This window comes from Narcine bancroftii, chromosome 12 (genome assembly GCF_036971445.1).
Source record: "Narcine bancroftii isolate sNarBan1 chromosome 12, sNarBan1.hap1, whole genome shotgun sequence".
In the NCBI taxonomy this organism is placed as follows: Eukaryota; Metazoa; Chordata; class Chondrichthyes; order Torpediniformes; family Narcinidae; genus Narcine; species Narcine bancroftii.
In genome coordinates this window covers 56809421-56830647 of record NC_091480.1, presented here as the reverse complement: position 1 = coordinate 56830647, position 21227 = coordinate 56809421, and the positions used below count along the sequence as shown (strand labels likewise).

General features: G+C 42.4%; 1 protein-coding gene across 2 annotated transcripts in view; it reads left to right on the top strand.

The window, feature by feature from the left end:
• The window catches only part of LOC138747101 (arf-GAP with GTPase, ANK repeat and PH domain-containing protein 1-like), a 451715-nt gene extending 433330 nt beyond the window's left edge, over positions 1 to 18385 (top strand). For both annotated transcript variants that reach the window (XM_069906050.1, XM_069906049.1), the window contains exons 17-18: positions 6646 to 6901; positions 16286 to 18385. In XM_069906050.1, coding sequence (XP_069762151.1) covers positions 6646 to 6901; positions 16286 to 16483 — 454 coding nt within the window. In that variant the 3' untranslated portion in view covers positions 16484 to 18385. The remainder of the gene's footprint in view (positions 1 to 6645; positions 6902 to 16285) is intronic.
• The last annotated feature ends 2842 nt before the right edge of the window (positions 18386 to 21227 follow it).

Sequence of the window (21227 nt, the reverse complement as noted above, 5' to 3'; positions counted from 1 at the left end):
ATACAAAGAAGAGAAGGACACAAACACAGATATAGACACAGAAGAAGAGGAAGAAGAAGACCAAGATCTTCACAGAGAAATAGAAGGTAAAACTGATGGACAAAGAGAAATAAAAGGTAAAACTGATGAACAGAATGTAGATAAAGTCTTTTTTGAAGAACAAATGAGGTCATTAAAAGAATGGTGGTCATTAGAGTTTAATGGAATTAAAAGGAAAATGAAAAGAACAGAAGAAAAAATGCAAAGTAGAATTGGTCATGACAGAAATAGGGAAAAGAGTAGAGAGTGTGGAAAAGTGGGAAACAGCTGTAGAAATGGAAGTGAATGACTTAAAAGGAAAATTGGAAGAAAGTGACAAAAAAATTAAAGAGACACAAGAGTTGTTATCTCAGAAAATTGATATGTTGGAAAATTATGGTAGGCGAAACAACATAAAAATAGTGGGCCTGAAGGAGGGTGAAGAAGGCACAGACATGAAGGAATTTATAAAAGGATGGATCCCGAAGGTCCTGTGAACGACAGAAATGCAGGAAGAAATGGAAATAGAAAGGGCGCACAGAGCATTAGCTCAGAAACCACAGACACATCAAAAACCAAGATCCATCTTAGTAAAATTTTTGAGATACACGACAAGAGAAAATATACTGGAATGGGCAAGGAATAAAATTAGAGAAGATAATAAACCATTGGAATAGAAGAGTCAAAAAATATTTTTTTACCCAGACATGAGTTTTGAACTCTTAAAGAGGAGGAAGGAGTTTAATACAGCGAAATCGACTTTATGAAAAAAAGGTTACAAATTCATCTTAAGACATCCAGCTGAGCTTAAAATATTTATACCCGGGGAGCAAAACAGACTATTCTCGGATCCAGAGAAAACGCAAGAATTTGCAGAACGTTTGCAGGACAGGAGAAGAGATGAAGAGATGTAACAAGAATGAAGAACAGCAATAAAGTATATATAAAGACGTAAAAACAATGTATATGTCAAGAACTAAAGAGGGAAACGAGAAGGGAAGGAAGGAAGTAAGGGGGGGGCAAAGAGAGAGCTTTGTTATATGTGTTAAAAAAAGTGTTTTCTGGAGAGGGCTGGGTAGAGGGGGAATAACCATCACTACAAAATCAGTTGACTCTGCGAATGAGAGCACAATCCAAATGAAAAGGGGAGTTGTGGTTGCCTAGCAAGGGATATGGGGCAACTCAGAGAGGGGGGGAACTTTTGGGGTTAAGGTATTAGTGGATGTGGGAACTGCGGGGGGTACTTTATGTCTTAATTGTGTCATCATACATTAAGTGTAATAAGAGAAAACTAAGAGATGAAAATGGGGAAAAGGGGGGTGGAGGTGGCGAAGAGGTGGAAAAGAGGTGTATGCAAGATATAAGATGGCCATGTTGAACTATATGACTATAAACATTAATGGAATAAATAACCAAATTAAAAGGAAGAGGCTACTAAATTTATTGAAGAAGGAAAAAATAGATATAGCATTTGTGCAGGAAACGCATCTAACTGAAGCGGAACATAACAAACTAAAGAGAGACTGGGTAGGACACGTAATGGCAGCACCCTATAATTCAAAAGCTAGAGGTGTAGCCATACTAGTTAACAAAAATGTACCAATCAAAATAGAGGAGGAAATAATAGATCCAGCAGGGAGGTATGCAATGATAAAGTGTCAGATAAACTCAGAATTTTGGAATCTGTTCAATATATATGCTCCTAACAAGGAGGATAAAAAGTTTATGCAGGATATTTTTTTGAAGATTGCAGACACACAAGGAAATATATTGATAGGAGGGGATTTTAATCTTAATTTGGACCAAATTTGGATAAAACTGGTCAAAAGACAAGCAAAAAGAATAAAGCAGGCAAAATTATGGTTAAATCAATGCAAGAAATGAAACTTACAGATATATGGAGGAGGCAATACCCAAGAGAGAAGGAATTTTCATATTATTCAAGTAGGCACAAAACTTACTCAAGGATTGATATGTTTTTGTTGTCAGCCCATATCCAAGGGAGAGTTAGGAAAACTGAGTAACTACTATCTGATCATTCATCCCTGTTATTAGCAATAGAACTGGAGGACATCTCACCAAGAACATATAGATGGAGGTTAAACTCCATGCAACGTAAAAGACAGGAATTTAGGGAATTTATTGAACGCCAAATTAAAGCATATTTTGAAATAAACACAGAATCAGTGAAAGACAAATTTATATTATGGGACACAATGAAAGCCTTCATTAGAGGGCAGATAATAAGTTATGTGACTAAGATGAAAAAGGATTACAATCGGGAAATGGAGCAGTTGGGGAGGGAGACAGTAAGTACAGAAAAGGAATTAGTAAAAAGGGATGATATAACGAAAAGGAGAGAATTGACGGACAAAAAAATTAAATACAAAACATTACAAACGTAGAAGGTGGAGAAGAACATAATGAAAACAAAGCAAAAATATTGCGAACTGGGAGAAAAAAACATGCAAAATATTAGCCTGGCAACTTAAAACAGAACAAGCTAAAAGAATAATACTGCCATCAAGGAAAAAAGACAAACAAATTACATATAATCCAACAGAGATTAATGAAAATTTTAAGGAATTTTATGAACAATTGTATCAAACTGAGAACGAGGAGAAAGATGATAAAATAGAGGAATTTTTAGCTAAAATTGAACTGCCGAAATTGCAAGAAGAGGAACAAAACAAACTAATAAAACCATTTGAAATAGAGGAAGTACAGGATATATTTAAAAAGCTGCCGAACAATAAAACACCAGGAGAGGATGGATTTCCAATAGAATTTTATAAAACATTTAAAGAGTTATTAATTCCTCCTCTCCTGTAAGTAATGAACCAGACAGAAGAAACACAAAACTTACAGGATTCATGTAAGACAGCAATAATTACAGTAATACCAAAGACGGGGAAGGATCCATTAACACCAGCATCATATAGACCAATATCCCTACTTAATTCAAACTATAAGATAATAGCAAAATTATTAGGAAACAAATTGGCCAATTGTGTACCTAAAATAGTAAAACAAGATCAAACTGGATTTATTAAGAAAAGACGAACAGCGGACAATGTCTGCAAACTTATTAATCTAGATATTGAGATCCTGGTTAAGAAGAAGAAGAGGGCGCACAAAATCAGTGAACCGGTGCGGACTTGAAAGGCCAACATGGCCTGTTTCCGCTCCGTAAATGGTTATATGGTTATAATCCACGCTAGATGCAGAAAAGGCCTTTGACAAAGTAGAGTAGAATTACTTATTTAAGGTATTACAGAAGTTCAATCTACCAGAAAAATATATAAATTGGATTAAACCATTGTATAATGAGCTGTTGGTGAAGGTAACAGTAAATGGATATGCATCGAGTCTCTTTAAATTAAGTAGGTCAACTAGACAGGGATGTCGACTATCCCCCGCATTGTTTGCCTTAGCAATAGAACTTTTGGCAGAACTGATAAGAATAGAAAATAAAAATAAAATAAAAGGGATAAAAATAAAGGAGAAGGAGTGTAAAATTTGCAAATGACATGATAGTATACCTAACATAACCAGAGGTATCAGTAAAAGAATAACATAAGAAATTGAAGGAATATGGAGAAATATCGGGGTACAAGATCAACGCAAATAAAAGTGAAGTGATGCCAATGAGTAATGCGGACTATACAGAATTTTAAAAAGAATCATCATTTAAATGGCAAGCACAAGCAATCCAATACCTAGGGATCAGGTTAGATAATAACTTAAGCCACTTGTACAAACTAAATTATCAGCCACTAACAAAGAAATTGCAGGAAGACTTAGAACATTGGAAAGAATTACCGCTAACGTTGATAGGGAGGGTAAACTGCATTAAAATGAACATGTTCCCAAGGATACAATACTTATTTCAAACATTACCAAAAATTCTTTAAGGAACTAAAGAGAATAATAAGGAAATTCTTGTGGAAAGGGAGGAATCCAAGGGTAGCGTTAGATAAATTAGCAGAGAGGTATAATCAAGGTGGTTTGCAGTTACCAAATTTTAGAAATTATTATAGAGCCGCACAATTAAGGTATTTATCAGATTTTTACCAGACAAGGGAAAATCCAGACTGACTAAGATAGAACTAGATAAAATAGGGGAAAAGGTACCAGAACATATACTTTATAAGTGGGATGAAAAGCTGGTGCAATATAAAAACTCACAGTACTGCATCATTTACTTAATACATGGAAGAAGATCCACTTAGAAAGGAAAAAAACGAATGATCAAATACCAAAATTACTATGCAAAATCTGCTAATCCCTTTTACAGTAGGTAACCTTTCCTTTAGAGAATGGGAGAGAAAAGGAATCAAAAGAATAGAAAACTGTTTTTTGGGAAATAATTTATTAACTTTTGAACAGTTGAAGTACAAATATGGAATAACTCATAGTACAATGTTTGCATATCATCAATTGAAAGCTTATTTAAAGGATAAATTGGGAAACAACTTGAGATTACCTGAAGGAAGCAGCTTTGAATACGTGATTACAGACACAATGATAATTAAAAGATTTATAACCAACATGTACATTAAGCTGCAAGATAAGGAAAATTAAATAAACTACAAACCTAAGCAGAAGTGGGAAAAGGATCTAAACATAAAGATAAAAAATGAAGTATGAGAAAAGTTATGTTCTGGAACTATGAGGAATACAATAAACACAAGGTTACGCATGATACAGTATAATTGGTTACACAGGGTATATATTACTCCTCAAAAATTAAAAGAATGGGATTCAACATTATCGGATAGATGTTTCCGCTGTAAGAAGGAAATGGGAACAACATTCCATGCACCTTGGGCATGTACGAAAGTAAATACGTTTTGAGAAGAATTAAATCAGATACTAAATAAAATTTCAAAAAATAACATACCAAAAAGAACAGAGATATTTCTTTTAAGTAACATAACAAGTGGAGAATTAGGCCTCAAATTGGATAAAGTGTAAAATAAATTCATTATGATAGCCTTAGCGATAGCAAAAAAATGTATAATGTCAACTTGGAAAATGGAAGAGAGCCTGAGAATACAGCAATGGTACATGGAAATGAATAAATGTATTCCATTGGAAAAAATTACATAAAATTTAAAAAATAAAGTCACAATGTTTGAACAAATTTAAGAACCGAACATGGAACATATCAGAGAGAGCATGCCTAGGACCTCCATCCCCTAAAATGAGAATGAAAATGATAAGAAGACAAAATGACTAGATTCAGTGTGTAATAAATAGATGACGCATTTTTCTTGTTTATTTTTCTTTGTGTGAAAATATTGTTTTATGGTTTTATTGTATTGTATATGTTGAATATTTATTGGTTTTGGAGGGGGTGGGTAGAGGGGAGGGAGGGAAAAGGGAAAAAAAGGGGACAAAAGGCCACTGTGTAAATTTAATGAGAAACGTTTGTACATATTTTGGTTGATATGGTTCATAGTTTGAAAAATAAAAAAATTATTTTAAAAAAAGAAAATTTTATTTTTAAAATGTTTTGTAGACAATCTCTTACTTTATACCAAAAACCCCCAACTTTATCACAAGACTATACGGAGTGTAAAAACGGACCTTTTTGATCATTACACCGAAAACACAGATCCAAAGCACTCAGCTTGCATCTTTTCCAACGTTCTGGGGTCAAGTATAATTGATGTATAAAATTATAAGTTACCAGTCTATACCTAACATTTACTAATTTTGTCATACTATCTCTACAAATATTCCTCCAATGATCATTTTCAAATTTAACCCCCAAATACTTCTCCCATTTAAGTCGTGATTTATGCAACTCAATCTTAGTAATTTATACATTTCAGAAATAAAACCCTTCTTCCCTCCATCCCGGACCAACACTTCAAATTTCGATTCTTTAGGTAAAAGCAAATGTCCCCCAATTTCTTTAGTGATGTTGATTGAAGGATCAATATTGGCCCCTAAGACTCCAGGGAGTTCTCTGCTCTTCTTCAGAATGATCCCATTGGATCTGTTACATGCAAGATTCAAGATTCTTTTATTGTCATGTGATAAAACAGTAAAATGTAATATTACACTAAATTCCCTTCTGCCTGCCATAAAGCAAAGAGTCCGCATTAGTGTTGCCCCTTACAATCAGAGAGAGAGAAGCTAAAGAAAGTCCCTTCAGAGACCCTGAGTGTCCATGGATTTCCCTCCAGTGCGCCCGGGGCTTCTGCAGCCGCACAGACCACTGTTCAAACCGTCACCAACCTGAGCTCCAGATCCAAACCTCCGATACGAGGATCTCCCGCCTGGGAGATCTGGCACTTGGCATCTGACCCAGTAGATTTGCTGCAACCTAGATGATGGCACCTTTGGTACTGCGTCGAAAGTGGCTGAGAATCTGGGGTGGGACATGAACCGTCTCCTGATTCAGAGTGCTGGCCACGATTGCGAGACCCCTGTACTCCCTCTCGTCCCACGACATCTTCACCAGAGTCCCATACACAGTAGGCTTTTTCAGGCTTGAATCTTTGGTCATTACTACCTGTGACACATCATTTTTCTTCTCCACCCAACAACCCCCCCCCCCCCCCCCCCACTCTCTGTCAACCATCCCTCCCACCTTGGCCCACGTTCCTGTCACAGGGAAGAAAGGGAGAATTGGATCCGAGCAAAGTATGAGCAGAAGCTCTTTGTCACACCCTTGAAGTACCGCGATGTTCCCATTGGAAAGCAGCTGATCCGAGCTGTCGTGGAGAAGGACCTTCACAACATTCTCCTGCTACTTGCTCATGCCAAAAAGGAGCACATCAACGAATGCACTGAGGACAAGGAGAAGCGGACAGCTCTGCACCTCGCCTGCGAGCTCAAGGACGTGGTGATAACGCAGCTTCTGGTCTGGGTAGGTTTCTCTCAGTCAAAACACACAGAGATGCTGGAAGAACCCAGCCAGTCTCACAGTGTCCATAGGAGGCAAAGATATATTACTGACGTTTCGGGCCTGAGCCCTTCCTGTGTGTGAAAGCAGACAGGCATCTGAATTAAAAGCTGGAGGGAGAAAGGGAAAAGCATGTGAGGGGGAGGAGTCCAGACCAACGGACAAAAGGAGTTAATTGGATACGGTAAGAAGAAAGGTGAGAATTGATTTTGGCTCTGTGAAAGGACACAGAGAGAAAAGAGGGAGAGAGAGCTAAAGGAAAGAAGGGGAAGAAGATAGTGATGGGGGGGGTGGTCTAATGGAAACTAGAGGACGATGTTAATTCCTTTCAGTTGGACGGTGTCCAGACGGAAGGTGAGGTGTCGTTCCTGCAATTTGCAGGTGGTCTCAGTCTGGCAGTGCATGAGACCACGGACAGACATGTCAGCAAGGGATGGGACGGGGAATTGAAATGGGTGGCCACTGGGAAACCCAGGCTATTGCAGCGGACAGAGCCAAGGTGCTCAACGAAGCGATTTTGCAGTCTGTGCCCAGTCTCTCCAGTCTCAGCATTTAATTCAGGTGCCTGTCTTTTTTCATTTATATACCTTGAAAAGGTCTCAGGCCCAAACCATCAGTAATATATCTCTACCTCCTTTGGACATTGCGAGATCTGTTCTGCACTCTTTCTAACTTAATGACATGCTTCTTACAAATGGGTGACCAGAACTGCACACAGTGTGGTCTCACCAATGACGTGTACAGGTATATCATAGGTCTCAATGTCTGTATTCAGTACCACTGTCCAGTAAAGGCAAGTGTTGGGCCCTCTCTGGTCAGCCTCTCAGTATAGTCATTGAGGAAGCTCTCTTGGACAAACCCTTGGCACTATGGATAGCCAAGTCCATATAAGGTAAATTAAAGTCTCCCAGTAATACTACCCTACTCTCCTAGTTGGGAGTATTTGTGCATGATTCACAAAAGGTTGGTTTACAGATACAGCTGGCTATCAAGGAGGTAAATCAAACGTTGGCCTTTATTGTGAGAAGGATTGAGTTTAGGAGCAGGGAGGTTCTGCTACAACTGTACATGGTCCTGGTGAGGCCACATCTGGAGAACTGTGTGCAGTTCTGGTCTCCTTACTTGAGGAAAGATGTCCTGGGTTTGGAGGCGATGCAGAGGAGGTTCACCAGGTTGATTCCAGAGATGAGGGGGTTGGCCTATGAAGAGAGATTGAGTCGTCTGGGACTGTACTTGCTGGAATTTAGAAGAATGAGAGGGGATCTTATAGAAATATATAAAATTATGAAAGGCATAGATCAGATAGAGGCAGGTAAGTTGTTCCCATTGGTGGGGGAGACCAGAACGAGGGGACATAACCTCAAGATTCAGGGGAGTAGATTTAGGATGGAGATGAGGAGGGACTGCTTTTCCCAGAGGGGGGTGAATCTCTGGAATTCACTGCCCATTGAAGCAGTAAATATGTTTAAGACCAGGTTGGATAGATTTGTACATAGTCGGGGGATTAAGGGATATGGGGAAAAGGCAGGTGGGTGGAGATGAGCCGATCATCAGATCAGCCATGATCTCATTTAATGGCGGAGCAGGCTTGACGGGCCGAATGGACCACTCCTATTCCGTATATTCATATGTTCTTACTATTCTTACACCTATCCATGATCTCCCTACACATCTGCTTCTCTAATTCCTGATGGCCATTGGAAGTGTCTATACTATAGCCTCATCAAAGTAATTATTCCCTTCTTGTTTGGATGTTCTACCCATATGGACTCACTGGGCAATTTCCCATAAATATCCTCTCTGACCACTGTTGTTATGCTCCCTCTCATCAAATCAGTAACCTCTCATCCCCCTCCCCACCCCCTCTTTTCTTACCCACACCTGCAGTGTCCAAACCCTGGTCCACGGAGTTGCCAATCATGCCCTTCTCCCAGCCATGATTCTGCTTTTATAACCCAGTCCCCCAAACCAACCCACTCCAAGTTTGTCTACCTTATCTGTTAGGCCTCTTGCATTGAAATAAATGTGGTTTAAAGCAGGGTCTTTCCTTTCTCTTTGCCTGTCCTGTCTACTAGTTCTCTTTCACTGCAATATTTGCCTCTAACGTCTCACCTACCTGATGCTGGGTCCCACCCACTGACAATCTAGTTGAAGCCATCCCGAGTTAACATCAGCAAGTCTCCCTCCCCCTTATATTTAGTTGAAAAGAAACACATTTTATTTGGAGGAGTAAATTCTATAAAACACAAGTACAATTCTTGTAAATAAAAAACAAAACATTCCACAAGGTCACAGATGAACTGTCGCAGGAAGAAAGCTCCACAGAGGGATTCTTCCTAGAACGTGGCTGAGGAGTAAGTTCTGTGTCTTCATTTCGCTAACTCCTACTGTTGGCTAATTTTTATATTTTGTTATCCTCAGTAAAACCTCTGGTATCCAGCATATATGGGGATTAGTAGATGCTGGATAATTGAATTTCCCGGTTGCTTGAGATTGCGTGTTGCACAATTGGCAAACTAATGACGAGGCGTGCCAATTTTAAACTTCCATATTTATTTTTATTTTGCCGGTTGCTTTTTAGGCTGCCGAATGCTTGAATTCCGAATGACAGGGGCTTTCCTGGATTTTCCTTCACTGGTCATCTTGTAATGACATTAACTGGTTCATTTCTGCTATTCCTTTGATCAGTTAGATATTTCTGCTGTTACTGAATTTATTGAGTTTAGTAAGAAGCATTTTGGCTTCGGACAGTACCTATCTGTCACAGAATCAGATACAATTTACTTGGTGAAGCAGGTAACATGCAAACAATGAGTACATGGGGATACTCAGCAAGTCAGAAAGTGATCATGGGTAGAAATTGAAATTCAGCATTTTAAATTTAAATTTTAAGTTTAGACATTCAGTACGGTAACAGGCCCTTTTGGCACACAAGCCCATGCTGCCCAATTACACCCGATTGACCAATAACTAGATGTTTTTGAAGCGTGGGAGGAAATTGGAGCACCTGGAGAAAACCCACACAGGTCACAGGGAGAAAACTCCTTACAGACAGTGCCGGATTCAAACCTGGATGCTAGAGCTGTAACAGCATTGCACTAACCTTGCCACCCTTGGGTCAGGACCCTTTGTGAAGATTAAACTGGGAAGAGGTGATCTCAACATCAAGGGGTTGGGCGGGGGGGGGGGGGGGGGTGGAAGCAGCTGCGGAGGGGCCATGAAGTGATAGGATATCGGACAGAGGTAGAGTATAGGGTAGAGCAGCCATTCTCCACTTTTCTTTTCGGCGATGGCCCCATCAGGACTCTGCTCGAAGTTTTTGGGCCCCCCTTCCCTGTGAAGCTGTCAAGTTTAGTTGGTTTCTTCCATACTTCTCTCCTACCGACTATATACCAACTATGTTGTGATTTCAGCCTGTGGCCCCCCACTTAAATATGCTGTAGCCCTCAGGTGAGGGGACGTACAGCCCCCATTGAGAATGGCTGGGATAGAGGAAGAGACCCCTGGGAGGAGGGAGGGTGAGAGAGGAAAGGAAGAGCAACAGTAGTTGAAGAAGACGTGGAAAGAGTGGAACCAGATAGAGATGGGGGTTCTCTAAAATTATAAAATCTCTGTTCATGTTGTTGGGTCATCTGATTGTACAAGTACAACCTGACGAAACAATGTTCTCCAAGTCCTCAGTACAAACACGCAGACACACAACCAGACGTAACAATGCATATGCAGGACAAGTATTCAAATATACAAATCAATAAATATTGTGCCATGAATATGAGAGTCTCAGAGGGTCAGTGTAAGCAGTTCCTTTGGTCGTTCACCATTCTCACTGCCCGTGGGAAGAAGCTGTTCCTCAGCCTGGTGGTGCTGGCTCTGATCCTCCTGTATCTCTTCCCTGATGGGAGCAGCTGAAAGATGCTGTGTGTGGGGTGGAAGGGGTCTTCGATGATTTTGCACGCCCTCTTCAGACAACAATCCCGGTAGATAATGTTTATGGGGGGGGGGGGTTAAAGGAGACTCCAGTGGTCCTCTCTGCTGTTCTTATGATCCTGTGGATTGACCTCTGATCCATTTCACTGCAGCAACCGTACCCACACTGTGATGCAGTCGGCTAGGATGCTCTTGATAGAGCTCCTGTAGAAGGTTGACGTGATGGTGGCCGGTAGCCTTGCCCATTCAGTCTTCTCAGGAAGTGCAGTCACTGTTGCACCTTCCTGTTAAGTGAGAAGATGTTGTTTTTTCTTAAAGTTCACATTTTGCCTCGCTCTGGCAATTAAATGAGGCAACTAATGTGTGGGAATTGAATGGACGGCTACTAGTTTTGAGAAAGAGTCCTGACCCAAAATGTTGACTGACTATTTCTCTCTGCGGCTGCTGCCTGACCTGCTGAGTCCCTCTTCGTTTGCTCCAGGTCTTGCAGTGTTTGTGCTCTCTCAAGACTTAGATGGCATCCAGGTTACTTCTTCAATCCAAAATGTATTTACTGAAACCAAGGAGATGATTGTGGACTTCAGGCGGAAGTCAGGGGAACACGATCCAGTCCTCATCGAGGGCTCAGAAGTGGAAAGGGTCAAGAACTTCAAATTCCTGGATGTCAACATCTCCGAGGGTCTGTCCTGCAGCCTCCATGTCGATGCAATCCCAAAGAAGGATCGCCAGCGGCTAGACTTTGTGAGGTGATTGAGGAGATACGGTATGTCACCAAAGACTTTCATAAACTTCTACAGGTGGACTGTGGAGAGCATTCTGGCTGGTTGCATCACTGCCTGGTATGGAGGTGCCAACTCTCAGGACAAGAATAAACTCGAGAGGGTTGTTAACTCGGCCTGCGACATCACAGGCACCAAACTTCACTCCATTGAGGACATCGACATGAGGCAGTGTCTTAAAAAAGCACCTTCTATCCTCAAAGACCCCCACCACCCAGGCCATGCCTTATTCACTCTGCTACCATCGGGGAAAAGGTACAGGAGCCTGAAGCACTCGGCAGCACAAGGACAGCTTCTTCCCCACCGCCATCAGATTCCTGAATGATCAATGAACCACAGACACTGCCTCACTTTGACTTTTTTTTCTAGCACTATTTTTATTAATGTTTTACCGTAGTTATATAAATATTTGCCCTGTGATACTGTAACACAACAAATTTTGTGACATATTCATGAGAATAAATTCTGATTCTGAAATCAAATTGAAATTCCCCAGCTGCCGTGATGGGATTTAAACCTATGGCTGCAAGTTTTTCTGCAGCCCAGTCAAACTAGTACCCTAATCATCCTCTGGATTTACTACACTGGCAGGACAAGGACTGGATGGTGGCATGCAGTGAGGGGGACTGTGGGCACACAGTGAACTTTCACTCTTTTCCGCTGCCCACATCCACCAGATCCCCAGTTATTCGAGGGTAGCCCTGCTGCACTTTCCACCAGAGACCCCAGCTCACTGCTCTCTGTGTGGAGTTGTCAAGTTCTCCGTGTGACTGCGGGGGGAGGGGGTTTTCTCCCACATCCCAAAAGCATGCAATTAATTGCCGCTGTAAATTGCCTCGCATGTGAAGGTGAGTTGATGGGAATATGGGAAGAAGACCTAGATGAAGAGGCGGAAGGGTGGGTCAGTAAGTTTGCAAATGATATGAAGGTTGGAGGAGTTGTGGATGGAGCTGAAGGTTGTTGTAGGTTACAAGGGGATATAGACAGGATCCAGAGTTGGGCAGAAAAGTGGCAGATGGAGTTCAATTCAGATAAGTTTGAGGTGATGCACTTTGGAAAGACAAACCAGAAGGCTGAGTCTAGGGTTAAGAATGTGGATGAACAGAAGGACCTTGGGGTCCAAATACAGACATCAATCAAGGTTGCCGCACAGGTTGATAGGATAGTTAAGAAGGCCTATGGTACGCTGGGCTTCATTAACAGGAGGATTGCGTTCAAGGGTCAAGAGGTCAGGTTGCAACTCTACAAATCTCTGGTGAGACCACACTTGGAATATTGTGTTCAGTTCTGGTCACCTCATTATAGGAAGGATATGGAAAGGGTGCAGAGATTTTCCAGGATGTTGCCTGGATTGGGAAACAAGTCTTATGAGGCAAGGTTAGCAGAGCTGGGACTTTTCTCTTTGGAGCGTAGAAGGATGAAAGGAGACTTGATAGAGGTCTACAAGATTATGAGAGGCAGAGATAGAGTGGACAGCCAGTGCCTATTTCCTAGGGTGGGAGTAGCAAACACCAGAGGACGTCTGTACAAAGTGGAGGAAGTTTTAGGGGAGACATTGGGGGTAGGATTTTTAGACAGTGTTGTGGGTGCCTGGAATGTTTTGCCAGGGGTGGTGGTGGAGGCTGGAACATTGGAGACTCTCAGACGGGCGCATGGATAGAAGTAAAATAGAAGGTTACAAGGTAGGGAGGGCTTAATTTTTTTTTGTAGGAATATATAGGTCAGCTCAACTTCAAGGGCTAAATGTGCTGAAATGTTGTACTCAGATTGTCAGCACGGACTAACTGGTCCATGGGACGTGTTACTTTTCCACAGCACTCAATCTGTGTTCCTTGCTGAGGGAATTTAAAATATACAAAATGGAGCATTTGGATCTCAGTCAAGGGAAAGTAATCAACTTTGATGAATCATTTATGAACAAATTACGTTGTAGATTTCTTTGGCCAGCTGCGCATCACAGAAAGTGACAAAGTCCATCACACAATCGGAGAAGCTATTGCTAAGCAACCAAATGCAGCATCTGTTTTTTCTGTAGCTTGGTCAACCGAGTTGTCGAGAAACTGCCAGCCATCTAGAGAGAAAGGGAGAGGGGGAGAGATATATAAATAGAGAGAGAAAGAAGGTGAGAGAGGTCAGAGGGTAAAAGAGAGGGGGGAGCGGGGAGTGAGAGGAAAAGAGAGAGAGGGTAAGAGAGGAAGAGAGTGTGAGGAGTGAGAAGGAGAGAGGAAGACAGAGAGAGTGAATGGAAATGAGAGAGTTGGCCGAATGGTGCAGCAACAACAACCTCACACTCAATGTCACCAAAATTAAGGAGCTGAGTGTTGGCTTCAGGAAGTGAAAACCAGAGGTGTATGATCCGGTGATCATCGGGGGATCAGAGGTGGAGAGGGGAAGCAAATTTAATTCTTTGGAGTCTATCTTAGAGGATCTTTCCTGGACCCAACACATCAATGGCATCATGAAGAAAACATGTCAGCACCTCTACTTCCTCAGGAGTTTGCGGAGGTTTGGTACGACATCGGAAACCCTGGAAAATTTCTACAGAGTACTGACCGGCTGCACCATGGTCTGGGATGGAAACACCAATACCCCTGAACGTAAAGCCCTCCAAAAGGTATTGGACACAGCCCAGGACACCACAGGCAAAACACTCCATCAAGAATATCTACAGGGAACACTGCCGTCAGAGAGCAGCAGCAATCATCAAGGATCCACCCCACACAGCACATGCTCTGTTCTCGCTGCTGCCATCAGGAAAGAGATGTCGGTGCCACAAGACTCGCACCACCAGGTTCAGGAACAGCTGCTCCCCCTCCACCATCAGACTCCTCAACGACAAACACAATTAGGGACTCATTTAAGGACTGACTTCTGCACTTAATTGATTTTCTTTGTTCTCTCTGCATTCCACAATCTGTTTACATTTGTTATCTGTTTACAGTCCTTTATTTACATGTTTACGCTGTGTACAGTTTTTTGTACAACCAATTAGTGGTGATTCTGCCTCAACCGCGGGTAAAAGAATCTCAGGATTGTATGTGACGTCCTGTACTCTGACGAAAAATCTGAATCTGAGAGAGCGAATGAGAAAGAGCGAGAGTGTGGTGGAGAGAGAGGGAAAGAGAGTGTGTGTGTCTGTATGTGTGTATGTGGGGGGAGGGGAGGGAGAGAGATAGAGAGAGATAAAGACAGAGTGCTCCTTGCTCTTTTTCATGCGATGTCGGACAACCAAAACTTGCCCAGTGGGAACCACTCAGTGGGTAATTAGCCACGATGAAACAGGCTGATAAAATTAAAACTAGATGATCACGTGGGTAGTGTTTGCTCTTTGGACTGGGATACGCTAACAGCGACAGTCTCGATGGCAGAATTTTAATTTTATAAGTCTCCTTCACATTTGTAATCCTCTCTCACTCCTGCATTGCTGTTGGGATGAATCGCTGCAAGATTAAAATTGTCAATCCCTCCCATTGTATGAAGTGTCTGCCCCCACCAACCCCTCAGGCAGCGCAGCCCAGACTCCACCCACCCTCTGGGGGAAAGATTCCTCTCTTTGGATCCTCTTCCGAATCTCCGCCCTCTCACTTTGCACCAATGCCCTTTTCTTTTAGACAAAAGCCTCGCCTTCCATTCAGTGCCCAGCTCCCTTCCTTGCCTCACCAAGGCGTCAGAAGCTGTTCGATCTCTCCTTGGGTCTAAATCCATATATCCCTCAAGGTCACCGTGCAGGTTGACAGGATAGTTAAGAAGGCATATGGGATGCTGGAATTCATTAATTGGGGGATTGAGTTCAGGAGTAGAGAGATCATGTGTCAACTCGACAAATCTCTGGAGGGACCACACTTAGAGTAGTCTTCAGTTCTCGTCACCTTTTGATATGGAAGCTACGGAGAGAGTGCAGAGGAGATTCATCAGGATGTTGCCTGGAGTGGAAAATAAGTCTTATGAGGCCAGGTTTCTCTTTGGAGCATACAAGGATGAGAGGAGACTTGATAGAGGTCTACAAGATTCTGAGAGGCAGAGATAGGGTGGACAGAGATAGGGTGGACAGACAGCATCTGTTCCCCAGGGCTGGATTAGCAAACACTAGAGGACATCTGTACAAAGTGAAGGGAGGGAAGTTCAGGGGAGACGTCAGAGGTAAGTTTTTTTATACACAGAGAGTTATGGGTATCTGGAATGCCTTGCCAAAGGTGGTGGTGGAAGCTGGAACATGAGGGGGATTTAGACAGGCACATGGATGAAGGAAAAATAGAGGATTACGGGGTAGGGAGGGTTTAGTACTTTATTTTGAAAGGAAAATATCAGTCAGCACAACATCAAAGGCCGAAGGCCCTGTACTGTGCCGTAATGTTCTGTGTTGTATATTCTAGGATCTTAAGCACTAGGTCCTACCCACATGCTGTGTGTAAAGGTATATAAAGGTTTGGCCCAACACTTTTAATGACCTTTCTCCTCATCCATGTGCCCCTAAACCGGCAGAGATTTGCCTTCCTGGACAAGGAATAAGTGGGATAGTGGCAGGAGCCTCGATCCTGGGCAGTGAGGCCTCGGAAAGGTTCATTTGAGGGAATAGGGGAATCTTTTGACAAACAAAATGTCCCAAAGTAACACATTTGTCTTGGTTTTGTCTGCTCCGCAGTATGGAATTGATGTGAAGGCACGAGACGCGAACGGAAAAACGGCCCTGCATCATGCCCGACAGGCAGGCAGCCAGGAGTGCATGGATGTCCTACTGCAACATGGCTGCCCCAGCGATGGCTGCAGCACAACGCCCAGCATTAGCAGGAAAGGTCTCGGCGCCAGCCTCAGAAGAACTGACTCCAGGTTTCCACATTGAAGAGAAACCCTGAAGCTCCTTTCCCACACCTCGACAATCCCAAAGGGCAGCCTCCACTCTTTTCTCAAACCTCTTCCCTCACGCCTACTCCATTTTATTGCAAGATTTGGTGATCAGAAGGTGCACTTCATGGAAGCTCAATGCAAATCCTTCAATAAGCAACAAGATCAGTTGTCCCAAAGCCTTCTAACTGAGCAATTGAAACTGCTGTTCCTCAACATGAGAGCTGTTCGATGTTTTAAGGTTCCCCCCCCCCCCCCCACCACCTGGTTAGTGTAGCAGTTAGCGCAACGCTGTTACAATGCCAGCAACCAGGGTTCAATTCCCGCGCTGTCTGTAAGGAGTTAATATGTCCTCCCTGTGTCTGCGTGGTTTCCCCTGGGCGATCTGGTTTCCTCCCACCCTCCAAAAACATACCGGAGGATGTAGATTAATTGGGCAGCATGGGCACGTGGGGCCAAAAGTGCCTGTTACTGTGCTGCATGTCAAAAAAATCTTAAGATAACAAGGGTGGTCCAATTTGTGGAGCAGTTTTGGAGGCAAAGATTTGATAAATCCTTGAAAAAACAAGAATTGAAAGTTGTTTGCACAAATCAAAAGCAGTGATGTGCTGGAGCTCTCCGCTGCAGTATGTTACAGAGGCCAGTTTTTAGCTTCGAATGTTTTATATTTGACAAAATGAAGATGTTGTCAGTTTTATTTTCTAACTGTTTAAATGGTGGTCCTACAAGTACCAAATGTTCCCTTGCAGTTATTTTTTATTTTTCAAACGTGCAATTGTATTTAAATTTGTAAAGGAAATTTGTGTGTAATATTGGATATTACAGTATTTAGTGAAATGTGAAAGTACAGAACCTTATTTCGTATGATCCTCTAAAGTACAAAGGATAGGTCTTGTGGTGGATAGGAGAATCAGTGATGGGAGAAGCGGGGGTCTAAGTTGTCCATCCGACAGGTTGCAAGGCCAGATTTTGCCCACTGAGGTACCATTAATGCAATCTTACAGTGACCTGTAACCTGGCACACTACATTGTGCCCAAGACTCCAGAACCAGATTTATTGTTAGAGTACATACATGACATCACATGCAACCCTGCGATTCCTTTTTCCAACGATCCGAGGGAGGATTTGAAGACATGTGCTTTGATCCAGTGCGAAGAAACAAGGGCTATGGACTGACATATGGTGTGGCAGCAAGGAAATGTCTGCAGCTCAAACTAACCTTGTAACCGCAACAAAAGGGCCACCATCTGACACAAAGGTAGTCAAGGAGAGAAGCAAATCGAAAAGCCCTTTTTTCGAAGTAAGTTCCAAGTTAGAAAGAAGAGTCAGAAGTTTCAAGTCTCACTCTGGACACCAGAGCACAAAAAACCTGGGCTAACACTGCATTATGAAGAGAATGCTATCGTGTTGGCAGTACTGAGGGAGTGCTAGACTATTGGAAACACCAAGTTCTGGATACAACATTAAACCAAGGTCTTATGTTGATGTTAACGATCCCACAGCAATCCTTTGAAGAGCAAGGACGATTTTCCTGACAGTGTCCGAGCCAATATCTACCCCTCGAACAGGAAAACAGATGATCTATTTTAATAATTATATTTCTGCGTACGGGAGCTGGCTGGACACATGTCGAGTGCCTTGTTTCCTACTTCCAAATGTCTGCAATTGAAAAGTGTTTTGTTGGCTGTCATGCTGAGGTTGTGAGGTGCACTGTAAGAAATCCAGTTCTCTCTCTCCACTGGCATAGTGCAGACGTGGCTTTAATATATCTGGTTCTGCTAAGATATCAGCCAGCAACCACAGAGAGGTTCAAAACCAGAATTGTTACCAAGCTTTTGCACAATGTCAGGGTGACATTTAGAGGTAGCTTAGATCATGTTCCATAGTTTAGCCCAGTGGTTCTCAAACTTTTTCTTTCCACTCACATCCCACTTGAAGTAATCCCTGTGCCATCAGTGCTCTGTGATAAGTAAGGGATTGCTTAAGGTAGTATGTGGGTAGAAATAAAAAGTTTGAAAACCACTAATCATCCCTAATTGAGTTGTTTTGTGGACGGTTTCATAACTCCAAAGGAAATGGGCCAACAACAATTTTTCTCAATCAAAATATTTCAGTAACAATTGGGTCTAGAGCAGTTTCAACCTTACCTTCCCACCCACATCTCACTTAAGCTATCCCTTACTTATCACAGAGCACCGATGGCACAGGGATTACTTCAAGTGGGATGTGAGTGGAAAGAAAAAGTTTGAAAGCCACTGGGCTCTTTAGTCAGTTGAGTGAAACTTAGAAGTGGGGAGAGAAACCAAAAGGTTTGCATTTTTTTTTAAAAAATTGTATAGTGTACACAATTACTTGAGGAAGGGTTCAGGCCCAAAACGTCGGTAATATATCTACCTCCTATGGACACTGTGAGACTGGCTCAGTTCCTCTCGCTGTTCTGTATTTTGAGTACAGAAGTGCTGTTCTCAAGGTTTTATTTTCCACTCAGAACCTTGAGGGAAAAACCTAGGATTGGAAAAATGTGGATTGGGAGGCAGATACAAAACTGGTTGAGGTGAGGCAAGGCTGAGAGGCCGAGTTGTAGATTATTGGAGGAAATAATACTGACACTAGTTCATCTGGGATTGCACTTGCTGGAATTTAGAAGAATGAGAGGGGATCTTATAGAAATGTATAAAATTATGAAAGACTTATCTTTATAAGTTAGAGGCTGGTAAATTGTTCCCATTGGTGGGGGAAACCAGAACAAGGGGACAAAGCCTCAAGATCCACGGGAGAAGATTTAGGATGGAGATGAGGAGGAACTGCTTTTCCCGGGGGGGGGGTGAATCTGTGGAACTCGCTGCCCATTGAAACAGTGGAGGCGACCTCAGTAAATATATTTAAGACCAGGTTGGATAAATTTGTACATAGTCGGGGAATTAAGGGATATGGGGAAAAGCCAGGTGGGTGGAGATGAGCCCATCATCAGATCAGCCATGATCTCATCGAATGGCGGAGCAGGGTCGTTGGGCTGGATGGACCACTCCTGCTCCTTATGTTCTCAGTCGACCAAGCCAACTGCAATCACTGCTGTTTAAGGTCACGTGACATCCACCATTCTCAACCCAATGGCTGGACTTTTGTAGCTTTTGCATTAACTTCCCTAGTTCCCATCAATAATTCTCTGGCTGAATATATTGGGGGAGAGGGAGGGGGTGAAGGCAGGGAAATGATAAACAAGGATAAGAAGGCAGGCTGGGTTCTCCTTCAACTCATGTAGCAGCTTGCCTCTGAGCAGGAGGGTTGTGACACAGAGACCCCCTGCCTACCCACCCTCCTTCCTAACATCCCATGCAGTATTGAGGGAGTGCTGCACCATCAAAAGGACCACCCTTCAGGTAGTCCTTTAAAATGAGTTCCCATACTGCCTGTTCTGGTGATCCAGGTGGGGATACAAGGTTCCACGGCGCAGCAAGGAGTTCTCCTGGTGTCCTGGCCAATGTGTCATTTACCTTCACCAACAGCACCAAGGATAGTTTGATTTAATTGCGGCTTCTGCAATCTTGCTGTACGCAAAATGGCTGTTGCATTTACCTCCAAAGCAACAGTTGCTGCACCTAAAAGCAGTCCCAGGTACATGAGGTGCCTTGGGACATCTCTGAGAGACGCATTAAGGCGCAATATAAAATGCAAGCCTCCTCAAAGCAAATTTTGCAGCACACTCGGGGGAGAGTGAAGGAATGGGCTCAAAAAGTGTTGGCAGTAAGCCTTTGAGCAGAATATCGAGCTCTGCAAACCGTGGCTCGAGCTTCTTTTCAATATTTGGGGGAGTGCTGTAATAATTGGCACAGCCCGTGTACAATGGTGTCATGTGTAGCACACTGATATTGCTGCACTCTTCTCCTCCCCTCCCCAACTAGACTTCATCCCTTTTGTCAGTTTTTAGTACACCTTGAGGCGGTCATGATAAATAGACAACCTGCTCTTCACAGAATAGAAATCCAAACAGAAGTTCTGTTTACTCCTTGCTTGATGGTGTCCGGATGTGTGAAAGATGTTCCAGGTTTTCACTGCCTTTGTGTGAGAACAAAACTTCCTGGTTTCACTCGTGAACAGCTGATTTCTATCACTGCCCTTGTTCTGGATTTCCACATTAACAGAAAAAACCTCCCTTTGTAATTGTCCTTTTTATCATTTCAAACCTGAATTAGATAGTCCCCTCAGTCTTCTAAATTCAAAGGAGTTAGAAAGTCGAATTGTCACCCTTTTCAGCATTTAGGAAGTTTGCATCTTTGAATATATATCTTCAATTGTAGACACAAGCTGGCTTTGCAACATTGAAGTAAATATTTCTTTCAGAGCTTCTATTCCTGGAACTTTTACAAAAACTTTGCAAGGTGTTTGAATGATTTCAACGCTTAGAAATGTCAATGCTTCTTGTGAACAATTTCTCTGTGTGTTGGGCCACTTTTATATCCATTTGACTTCATTACTGGATATATAACGCTTATAGCTAGTTTCCATTTTACTTGTTTTTACTTAAACGATTGTATCTGTAAACTGTTTCTTAAACTGTGATTTCCCTTGTGAATTGTGATACAATTCCATTGAAGTGAATTTGAAAGTGAAGATATTCCCAGTGACTTTTTTGTGTCCCCTTCTTGGATTTAGTCAATCAGGTAACAATTAATTCTGCTTCCCTCACCTTTCCAAACCATTGCAACTCGCCACACAACAGCTTTTACCCTGATCTCCTCTT